Source organism: Aptenodytes forsteri, unplaced genomic scaffold (genome assembly GCF_000699145.1).
Source record: "Aptenodytes forsteri isolate BGI_AS27 unplaced genomic scaffold, ASM69914v1 Scaffold166, whole genome shotgun sequence".
Classification (NCBI taxonomy): Eukaryota; Metazoa; Chordata; class Aves; order Sphenisciformes; family Spheniscidae; genus Aptenodytes; species Aptenodytes forsteri.
In genome coordinates, this window is record NW_008796110.1 from 1,229,182 (window position 1) to 1,241,194 (window position 12,013).

Sequence of the window (12,013 nt, forward strand, 5' to 3'; positions counted from 1 at the left end):
AAGAGCTCCCCGTTCAGCCAGGCCGGTCGTCTTCCCTGCCCGTTCTTCTTACGGCGTACAGGGACAGCCTGCTCCTGCACCTTTAAGACTTCCTTCTTGAAGAATGTCCAGCCTTCCTGGACCCCTTTGCCCTTCAGGACCGTCTCCCAAGGGACTCTCTCAACCAACATCCTGAACAGGCCAAACTCTGCTTCTTTTGCATGCATTCCTGAAACTTTAGTTTTTAATGACTTGTCAAATACATCAGTAATTCAAGGTTTCTTTTACCATTTAGTCTCTCTAGGTGCCCATCTCAGCTAATCAATGCTTATCACTATTTTTAAACAAATGCTAATATTTACAGGTGTTTAACTTAAACATTCATCGAAAAAAACCAGAACAACTGTGCCTTGACTAAACTTCTGGTTTAAATTGGTTATTAAAGCAAAAAACCCTAAGTAATTTCTTAATTCTTTTTCAGTTATTACCTGCTAAGATCAAATGTCTTTCTTCACAACTGTTTCACTTAGTAGCAACACACAACAGCATATTGCACTGGGAATAATCCACATTCAAATAGTCAACTGTAAAGAGATTACCTTTAACAAGGACAAGCAATCTCACTGAGCAATTCTTCACCAAAGATTTGCAAATTTCTTTTTCCTACCTCTGAGAGATTATTACAAACTAAGCACCTAGGAAAACACAATAAATGAACCCAGACAGTAAGAGGAACTCATGAAGTGTCTAACCAATATCCCATCAGGAAGCTGACTCTCCCCGGTAAGGCACCTCCCAACAGAAGGTCTGAGGGTCGTCCCCCCCAACTAAGGTGAGTTCAAAAGGCTAAAAAAAGGAACAGTTGTTATACTGCACCTGGCAACACCTCTACAGACTGTGAACAAAACAGCTTGCTGCAGGTATTCCCCATGAACAGCTGCAGCGTAGCATTTTTATCCTCATTTTCTATAATGTGACCTGTGTGCAGCTTTATTTCTAAAATCAGCACCGCTGATTCTATAACCAGTACGTCCTTTGAGAAGATGTACTTTTTCAGTGATCATTTCAATACTAAGATGCTAGAGAGATTACAAAATTTTAGAAAGTCTTAAGAATTTCTCCCTGGAAATCCTTGATCCCTGGTCTATTACACAAAGAGACCGCACTGTATTCAGACGAAAATATTGTACCCCTTGACAGTGATTGTTTATCTAGTGACTGTTCATCTAGTGTGTTTGTCACATCTTGTCCTGCTATGCTGGATACTTGGAAAAAATCTAGGACATCGATACTTCTCTGCTTCTTGCCTCTTGCCCAGATCTGTCAGAAATGGCTGAAGCTCAGGTTCTCCTCCACTCACATAGAAGAGGGGACATCGGCATTCATTCGGGCTGTGTCTCCACTACCCGCTGCACTAGCTGAGGTAGCAGAAGCTGATTAGCCTCCCCAGGTATCTTACTGAGGTGAAATATTCCAGAGGAACTCACACGAATGCTTCTTGCATTCAAGACAGTTCAATGGCCTTGAAGAGCAGTCATGGCACATCTGTGACATGCTCTGTATCTCAGCTTGCTTAGGGTGGGAACTTGTACTCTTCTGATCTCTGATTTGAAGAATGAGTCCTACCTGCTCTTTCAAGGATGGCACCAGGTTATCACAGTCTGAATCCTTTCGTGCAGAAGGAAGAAGTTGTAGGCAAGAATAAGTTTCTGGACAGTTTTGAAATACTACTTCCAAAGGCACCAACTTCCACATGCAGAGTAAAAGATACTGCTCTTTCTTACAGTGCAGATGAAACAGATTACATCCAGTTTATTTATAAAAGTTTTATACACCTGAAATATCACAAACATTTACAACTTTCCTGCTTTCTTCTGAGTTCTGAAAAGACTAAGTCATACAATTACACTGCTGTCTCCTTTGACTCCGATGTCTGTGGTGGCTTGAAGTTTAGTATCTCTTTATATGTAATGCCTGGAAAACAACAGAATAAACACAGTGTTGCTGGTCTAATCAGAAAAGGAGCTGCACAGACACAAGCAAGGTGCAGCCCCCAGCATGGTTAGGCTCTGATCTAGGTCAGGAAGAGAGAGACCTCTTCAGGCAAAAAAGAGAGAAGGAGTACAAAAAGTAAGGGAATCAAGGATCGTTTTTTCACCATTTCAGATTTGAAGAAGTAGCCCAATACTGAAATGTTATAGGTGCTTTCAAAGGGATGTGAGCATTGGCTTTACAGTATAGGAGGCAATATCCTCAGAAAGAGCTACTGAGCACATCAGCTTTAAAAATCAAGTCCTCACTTAAAAGCCAAAATACAAATCTCTGACGTTAGATGAAAGCTAGATTCAGACTTAAATCTCTGCTGAGATAGATATGTTTTCTCTCCCTGAGAGAACCTAACTTAAAATTAAGGCCAGCAACCGTTGCAGTCCTATAGAGCCAACAGTTGAGGAATCCGTTTGCCTGTCCTATCCACTGGAAGGAACATATTACAGAAATGGTTTCTTTCCTGTGTTGCAGAAGATGGGAGGACAGACACGTGAAGAAGGAAGAGGAGAAGGAGAAGAAGGAGGAGGAGGAGGAGGAGAAGGAGGAGAAGGAGGAGAGCCTGTGTTAGGAGGCAGAGAAGAAACCTTTGGGGATCGTTCCAGGAGGACTCAATAAGAGGAACACTGGCTTATCAATAACGTTTTTTTATCTTAATGCTGTCTACTTACTCCGTTCCATCAAAAGCAGAGGAAGTAATCTGTAAAGGGGAATAGTCCTATTTCTGGATGGCCTTTCTATCTGGTTGTTTTTTAAAACATCACAAAACTAAACTCACACTTCCACTCATCTAGCGGAAGATCCATGTTATCAAATGTGTCGTCATATTTCTCAGCTTCAATTTCTTCCTCAGGATCGTGAATTGGTTCAAAGTAAGGATGCATCAAAGCCTCAGCTGCTGTGACTCGCTTCTCTGCATCCAGCACCAGCATCTTCTCCAAAAGGTTTACAGCTATTGAATGGAAAATAAACAGTGCATTCAAATCACACCACTGATTCCAGCTTGTACACAGTAACATTGCCCTGGAGATATTTCAAATAAATACACGGAGTTATAAAGCAGAATCATTGGGTGTTCATTCTATAGCCAGTGGGGCCCATCTGCATGACAAAATAGCGTTGTGAGCAAGCTAGGATGTGTACAAAGCCTGATGCAATGCAGAGATGCTCCCTTGCTTCCGTAAGCAATACAGCCACATCACCTCAGCTAATGACTTCTCTGCTCCAAGGACCACTGTGCTTGGGGCTTTCCCAGGTGTCTTTCATCACTGCCACCACTGTGTTGTGGTTCTAAGGTACATCATGACCTGACAGCAGCAGAATGAACAGGTGGGTGTAGAGCTAATGAGAATTGTTCTGTGTGTGACCAAATCCAAGCCCAAGTACACTTTGAAGTTCACTAAGACAAGTCAGTTGTCCATGCTCAGAATATCAGCACTGACTTTATCTGCTATGTGGTTTTGACCTCAGCCAAAACAATCCACGAAAATCTTGTATGTTCCTCTCCAGTGGATTTTGGATCAGGTCCACTGTTAGACTGTCAAAATGGGCTAGTGTAAACAGATATGATGAATGAAGTGTTTATTCTCTGTTTTTCTATCCTGAAAGAACATTCCTGGGTTGGGTGGAGCAGCTGAAAGGAAGAAGAGGCAACAGTGTGGGACAGGATGCTGCAACTCCTGCTTGCCACATTGTGGATTCTCTCCAACCTTCCCTTCCAGATCATAAGCAGTTGCGCTCTACATAAGGAGCAGCCAGATGGCCACAGAGGTGATAGGAAGAAACGTACTAAAAACTAAGTGGAAATGTGTAGTTTGCTGTAGCTGAGAAGGTCAGTGAGCTAACCATGCAGTCAGGGTAAGAGCTGCTTATTAATCATGTGTATTTCTACTGTATCTGAACATATAATTTTAACTTCTTAAATTAAGAAGATTCAATCATCCTAATTGATATTCTAATAAAACTGGCTTTGTGAATGTTCAGGTCATTGGGGAATGGATAAGGTTTGGGCAGAGCCACCTCAGAGCTCTGGCCGCCTTCGGTCACGTCACAGTTATGCACACTTGGTATGCTCTTCTGGCTGTTTATATCTATCAAATCCAAGCCAGTGCTTCTCAGGAATGCACAGATGTTTCTCAGGATGTATTCATTCCATGACTAAAATGTCAGCTTTCTATTTGCTTGCATTTCTACTGTAGATCAGATTGAGCTTTCAGAATTATATTTCAAATACAATACACAGAAAAATTTATAACATATGTTTAATTTCCCAGGGACCTTGAGAAAGCCGCTCCAGTAAAACCATTAAGCAGATGCTGGATCGGAGCCTAAAACACAAAATACTTCTTTTTTGACTCTTCTAAGAAACATCTGATTCCTGGCAGGGTCTAAACTTGGCAAAGTTCAGCCACTACAATCAAAGTTATGAATTATGGAAAGCAAGAGATAGAAAAGCACGAGAACCATCACATAACCTGTCTGATACTGCTGCTGCCTCCAATGCGAACACAAGAACAAGACACAAACTGTCTTACCCAAAGGATTTGCATACTTCAAGATGGATGCAAAATCTTTTTTCTGGACTTTTGGGAGGCTTTTGATATAGTTTTTTGCCTTAAAAGAAACATGAATATTAAATTAGACTTTTGCTGCCTTTGTAATGTGACAACATTAACTATATGCGTAATAGGTAACTCACCAATGCTCTGATAGCACATTGTACAAATGGAGGGTTTTTTGGGTCATAAACCCCGATTATATTCACTTTCTTGTTGAAAGGAACTTTTTTTTTTTTAAATCAAGCCTTAAAACTGTGATTAAGAAATGATAATGTAAAGCTTTAATTTTTAGTTCTCTGTACTTAATATATTAATTAGAATAAATATGTATGCATCATTTGCAAGGATGTCATAGTGAGTTTACAGGAATCTCTAGAAGTGAACCTTATACAGTAATTCATTAGTATTTAAATGGTATAGTTAGTCTAATGATTAATTTTAGTTTTTTTACAGTAGGGGCTTAAGGATTCTAGAAGGACGTCCACACAAGAGTAGGAAAGACAGTCAGCGACATCTGCATAACAACTGGGTTTTCTGAATAGGTTCATGTTTTCAGTACGTTTCCAATAAAGGTAGTAATGCATCAGCTCAACTGTTTATATGGTACACACTGGAAACTTTGAAGTATTTAAATACATAGATTTTTCAAGTGTCCTGATCATTTTCTGTGCCCCCTTAATCTCCAATAGCTATTCTGGGTGTGCAAAGCTCTTCAAGGCAGAGATGTACCATCAGGGGTCATTTCAGTAGTCAATACATATTATCTCAGCCAGCCTAAGAACTGAGCATGGCTTAAGTAAAATTAAGACATGTAAAATCAACTGACAAAGCAGAATACTCACATCTTGACTCTGGAGCTTTTGAACAAAATCTTGAGTTGGTGTACCTGTTATTTTCATTATTTCTGTGAGTTGGTCCAGATCTGAATACCAGAAATAAGGAACAAAGTCTTTCACCATAAAAATAAACACCTTGCAAAAATTGTGAGTTTCTTCGCTATTAGAAAGTAAAGCAAAAATCACAGTGCAACGAGTGAACAGAAGATTTATAAAAGATGAGATGAAAGTTCTCCATTTTTCTTGCAAAAGGCAAATACACTGAAAGTACCTGAAATAAAATATCCTATACCTTGGGAACACATAATTGAATCATCTCCAAACTCCTCTAATATCACCAGGCCTCCTCTATATTTTTGGTCAAAATCAGTCCAAAAGTATTGGAGTATCTGAACAATCAACACATATACTGCATGCATCGCCCTGGTCTATCCAATACTTCTGTGACGTAGAGGCAGGAAAAGTCACAGGGAACACCAGGTGGTACGATGAACAGAACAAAAATCAGGGGAAACCAGTCTGTGTTAGTTCTTCTCCACATTGAGAAACTTCAAGAGGACAAAAATTAATCCCTTTCCTCCACATTTCCCACATGCTTAGCTCGATTCCAGATGCTGATATGTTGGAGACATTGGGGAAAGGCATCAGAACACTCCCTAGTCTTCTGTGTCCTAAACCAGCACAGATTAATCAGAAACAGTATTAGCTGTTTCAAAAAAGAAACACCATATTTACAGGAGGCTAATGCTGCAGAGAACAGCTTTATGACTTGTTTGCTGCTCTGGTAAGAGCAGCAGATGAGAAGCTAGAAGCTAGATCAGAGCTCAGGGCACACGAGGATTCCACCAACCTCTGCAGAAAAAGGCAATGGTGGGTAATGCTGATGAAATAGATAAATAAATAAAAACCCACACCAAGTTTGCAGGATAACCTATTCATAATACTAAAATAAAAATCCCTTAAATTAGCTGTTTTCTTATTCATCTACCCACAGCTGAACCCATGGCTGCACTTCCCTGACAATAGGTAATACCGATTCATACACTCGAAAGCCAGCAAGGACTATTATGCTGGGGTAATTTCCTTCGTAACACAGGACATAGAACTTCAGTCAATAGTTCTGAAATCTCCAAAACCCAATATGACTAAAATACTAGCTTTTCCATTCTTACATTTACAGTGCAACCTGAAAATTATGATTCATTCATTTCCTTATTTATGTAAAGGTTAGCATTAGTTGAGAAATGCTATGTTAGTCAAAGGCTGTTTTAGTATTTTCTTGTTAAGAACTAATGCGTACTTAAAATCCGTACAGCTGAAATAACTTGATGTATTCTACTTTTCCATAGTCCCCGTCATTTTTTTGGTGAATGCAATCTTCTTTTTTTATGTTTTTCCTCACAAAACAAGAATAATATGATCCATGCAATGAAGTCCTAATCTTACATGTAAGTACTTAAATACAAATATAACTAAAATTAAACAATTGTGATTCTGTAAACAAGTATTTGCAGATAAACAATTTATTGACTGGAACTCCACAAGGGCAAAAGCAGTGCAAAATGATTAGGCTGAGCTGTCAAATATACAAAGCTGGGAAACAGAAAAAAAAAGTTAGAAATTCTTGCTGTCTTCTCTTAACACCGTACTCTATTAACTATCACAACTACTACTGCCACTGAAGTATCACTTGAGGTTGAAGTTGCTTGATCTTAACTATTTTCTTAATTCCTCAGCAATGAAATGATAGGACTCGATGTTTTCTGTAAATCTAAAACATTTCACTAGATGTTACTTACATAACATTTTTTGGTTTTGGTCTCAAAAGCATGAAATGGACTACCATGTGCACATAAGTCCGTAAACTACAGCAGAATCTTCTGTGCATGTTCTGGAGTTGTGGAATCTATTACTAAAAAAAAATCAAAGTGTGTCTTTTCTATGATCACAGAACCTATTACCTGATGACTTGAGACGTGATTCAAAGACCACCTCTCTTTCTCTATTGAAAAAGTTCAGTAATACAAGTTTTAATTTGCACATGTGCAAAAGTGGTAGATATCAAATAACCAATTAATGAGAAAGATGCAAGCCATTTTACTATTCATTTCAATTTAAGCTCATCAGTTTTTGAACAGACCTACTATATCACATAAGAACCTCTCATCATTTTCTTACGTTAGTGTCATAAATTCACTGAAGGATACGATCATTTCCTTTGAACAGAGGCCTCCCTGTTATCATCTCAGCCATTATACAGCCCACAGACCAGATGTCAACTGAAAAAAAGACCAATAGTCACATTAAATTGCTGAATACTTGTCCATTTAAATATACATAAAGTTTAATTTATGTATAAATTTAAAGCATATTTTAAAGAAGTGTAAAATTTGCCTTTATAGCCTGTTACAAAATAAATGAGTGCCTTGCCAAGTATGATGAACAGCATAGGTAAAACTACCAGCCTTTCCAATTAGCAAACTGGAGATAATCTGATAACATACAGAATCAGTTTCTCAGTAACACGCAGATGCACATGGAAAGTAAATTTTCAATGCTTTCAAAAACTTCCACAGTTATCCTAGCATTACTTGAATTCCCTCCTTCTGCCATTTTCCCTCATCTGTTCGAGTTACAATCAGCACATCTTTGCAGGAAGATGACAGTCAGTGCAGAACACAAGAACATAGACCAGACTGTCACATCTGTATATATTTATATCACTTTTTTCCAACCACCTTGGCACTTTCTGTTACTCTCAGAAAATACACAAAAAAGCCCCCAAACTCACAACCACTAAGCGATTACCTGCAATTTATGTACAAGGAAGTTTTGCATAATTATATTGCCATTTCCACCTCCAATTTCTCATTCACTTCAGAAACAAAGACTTGCTTATACATTGCCTGATTCAGTGAATGCTTCAGCTCTGCTAAGACTTTTCTGAAGAGATGCTGACCTGTTTGTGTATAATGCATCCAGTTAAGTATGACCTCTGGGGCTCTGTACCATCTTGTAACCACGTAACCGGTCATCTCGCTGTCTGTATGCCTCGCCAATCCAAAATCCAGAATCTGTAGGGGAAGCACAAAGAACATCCTGATCGGACAGCTAGTTATCTATTTTATACAGACTTTACAAATGTGGAAAATAAAAAGAATCAGAGCATTCTGTAGAGATTGGCTTTTTTTTGCATCTTTTTTCTCATTGAAGTGTCTTGTTCTCATTTCAAAAATCAAGACAGAAGTAGCAAGGAGCTTTACGATTTTTTTTTCCCGCGTTAGATACTCATATAGCAATACTAAACGCTGTAAAACCAGTAAAGAAAAGAATAAATTCTTCAATTACTAATTAAAAAGATATGGGTCCCATTCAATGCAAAAAATTCCCTGGCCATGGAATGACTATCATAGCTTGTCAGGGCTAAAAGAACAGCACCCATCTTAGATGGTATTCATTGCTCTCATATCCCAGGTGGCACAAGTATTCAGGAGTGTGTTCCAATAATATTCTTAAGTAAGGAGGAATCATTATCTTTGTTTTTTGAGTTTTCATAGAAGGGGAAGCTTCTTCTAGGTCACATCGATAATATACAACAAGAGTAGGGAATTATGATTATTTAGCCCCACTGAGTTTTCCCCAACCTACTGCGTCAACTACAGAACAACCCTCTGGAAGAAACACGAGGTCAATGCAATTTTTTTAAAGGATTGTGCACAATTCAGCTTATTTCTAAGACTGTCAAATATTTATCTCTAGGTATAGCAATGTGTACAACAGCATGATTAAAAATGAATGTTACGGCCTTTCGTCAACTTCTACAAAATTGGCTAACGTAAGGGCCCACCTGTATGGACCTTCAAAAGATGGTGCCAAAAGATGCAGCCAACAGTGAGAACACTCCTGGAACGACAGTCAGTTCATAGTTTATCAGGCAGTTCATGCTTCTAACAAGAAGTAGGGGTCTTGGGTAAGTAAGGTCTATTCAAGATAAATCATCATCATCCACAGATACTTGAATATGTAGTTTTGCATGAACAGCCACTAGTTTCCAGGTGTATCAGGCTTCACATATATTGACAGGGCAGACATTTTTACTAGGAGCACCTGTGCATTAATATACCAAGAGTGATGTTTTTGTAACGTTCTCTGTAATTAAACATTTTAAAATATTTCAGGATAGTTTCCTCATTCCCTGGAACTAGCAGAAAGGAAAATTATATTTTCATTCATAGATCAAGGGTATAAAATGTTATGGCTTATCTTTATTGCCATGCTTGAAACATCATTTCCACATCTTCCCCAGAACTGCTGACTACGTACCAATTAAAGAACAGGAATAGGATGCCAAGGGAGAGATTTTTATTCTTACCAATAAAATACAATTAATTATGGCCGAAGTTACCCCTCAGAACTTTGGGTACTGAAGATTTACTGGATTCAAAACATTTGCAGTAACAAAATACACTTTTATATACAGCTTTCAAATCTATTCTACACATACAACACACATTATGTCTTCCCAGTAACACGTGAGTGGGGTAGAAGAAAAAAAGAAGTTTTACGTAATAGGTCAAAAGCCACATGTGGTACCATATATTCTGTCACAGCTTTTTAGGCCTTTTCCATACTAAGGCCTGTGATACTTGGAGTTGGAGACAGCTAAAATATAATTTGGGTTTGTATTTTCGTAAAAGCAGAAAATGACAGCGAGAATTTTTGTGCATTATGTATTAACTTCAGGATTTCTTTTCATTTACATATTCATTAGGCTCAGGAACAAGTGCCTGCTGTTAGTACTTAATATTAACATGGTATCACTTCAAGAACAATCTTCACATGAAACTATTATTCTCACACTCCAACTTTTCAGCTGGAACTTCCAAAGCAATTTTCAGAGCAAGTTTGAAAATCCTTTTTATAATGCAGGAATTATGAAAGAGAGAGCAAATTCCCCTCAGCTCCTCAAGGATAAGCTCCCCTTCTACTCAGCAAACTTAATTTTCCTAACTTGCTTCAATAACCGTAACAAAAATAACTTGTAACTTCAAGACTGCTGAAAGGGCAGTGATTTCCCCTCAGGCACCCTTCACTGTCACTTTTCTGATTCCTATGTAGCAGTTGAGAGCATCAGATGAGGGGGCCAGAAAGCTCATTGTGAAAAGAAAACCGATTGCTTATTAATTAATTACCAATTCAAGGAACTGTTTCAACTTGCCTACAGCCTCATCGCCACCGGAGCTGATGGAGGGGAAGCTGCTGAGTGCGCAGACGTGGGAGGAAAGGGTTGGACTACCCCTGGCAGCATGGTCCTGTGCCCGCATAAACTGACTTTGAAGGCGCGGTCTCAGAGCAGGGTCACATCCTGCCCATTGCACCCCAACGCATGCATGTGGGGGAAGTCAGTTCAACCCCTTCAGTGTAAGAGAGATCCCAGTCAAATCCTCGCCTTGATTTTTTTATGCACACTTCTCAACATACTATAGTTTGCTTTCTGTTTATAGACCGGAGTTGCCTTTTAGCAACCAGTATTTCCTAATTGCAAATTTGCACTTTTGTTCTGCATATGATATCAGAGCTTATCATACAACCAGGGACAGCATAATTTCACTCTGAGAGTCAAGAAACAAAAACTAAAGCTTAATGCTACATTTTCTCCCTGTCATTTCACAAAATTGTGTTCCGATATAGAATTATTTGCCTTATTATTTGTTTATCTAAGAGCTTAAAAATGTCCAAGGTAACAGAAAATTAAGTTGTGTTAAATAAGAAGATACAGTGGAGATACAGTGACCGTATCATGGAATAATGTCTTAGACCTGGGCTGCATCTCAAAATGTAATTGCACAGCTGGGGGGGGGGGGGGGGGGGGAGGGGAAGAGAAGGGAAGGGAAGGGAGGGGAGGGGAGGGGAAGGGAAGGGAAGGGAAGGGAAGGGAAAAACATCTGCTTTGTCTAGATTCTTCTTTTCTTCTCATCACCCTGGGACCCACTCACCGTTTGGCCACCTACAAGCCAGGAGGAGACAACGGCTTTTGATAGGGAAATTCTGAAATGACAGGACCCTGAACATTCAGCATTCAGTCCAAAGAGCAAAAAATTGTATTACAACAGCTATGTGCAACTATATAATTTGTATATTATATGCTAAAAAAACATTTTTGTAGTGTTGCATCAACCTTTTTCTAGATTCTCTTTTCTTCCTCATCACCCTGGGACCCACTCACCGTTTGGCCACCTACAAGCCAGGAGGAGACAACGGCTTTTTGTGATAGATAGGGAAATTCTGAAATGACAGGACCCTGAACATTCAGATCAGTCTCCAAAGAGCAAAAAATTGTATTACAACAGCTATGTGCAACTATATAATTTGTATATTATATGCTAAAAAAACATTTTTGTAGTGTTGCATCAACTTTTATTTTATTTAAGGGAGTGCTTCACAACCTTTGATCTTCTTCTGTATCTCCTGGCTTGCAGAGTTAGACTTTCTGTATTTATTCAAAGCTGAAATTCCCACATAACTGAACTACTCCCATAAAGTCTTGTCTCTTTTAGGGAAGAAACCTTAGCCATAAGATCTAAATGTACTTAC

General features: G+C 38.9%; 1 protein-coding gene across 1 annotated transcript in view; it reads right to left on the minus strand.

Annotated features, from left to right (window-relative positions):
* Positions 1-1,404: 1,404 nt before the first annotated feature.
* MAPK12 (mitogen-activated protein kinase 12) overlaps positions 1,405-12,013 on the minus strand; it is a 42,625-nt gene continuing 32,016 nt past the window's right edge. The window contains exons 7-12 of the mRNA XM_009286859.2: positions 8,379-8,493; positions 7,627-7,698; positions 5,426-5,505; positions 4,560-4,638; positions 2,804-2,977; positions 1,405-1,953 (exon numbers count right to left, since the gene is read on the minus strand). Of these exons, the coding sequence (XP_009285134.1) occupies positions 1,883-1,953; positions 2,804-2,977; positions 4,560-4,638; positions 5,426-5,505; positions 7,627-7,698; positions 8,379-8,493 (591 nt within the window). The 3' untranslated portion in view covers positions 1,405-1,882. The remainder of the gene's footprint in view (positions 1,954-2,803; positions 2,978-4,559; positions 4,639-5,425; positions 5,506-7,626; positions 7,699-8,378; positions 8,494-12,013) is intronic.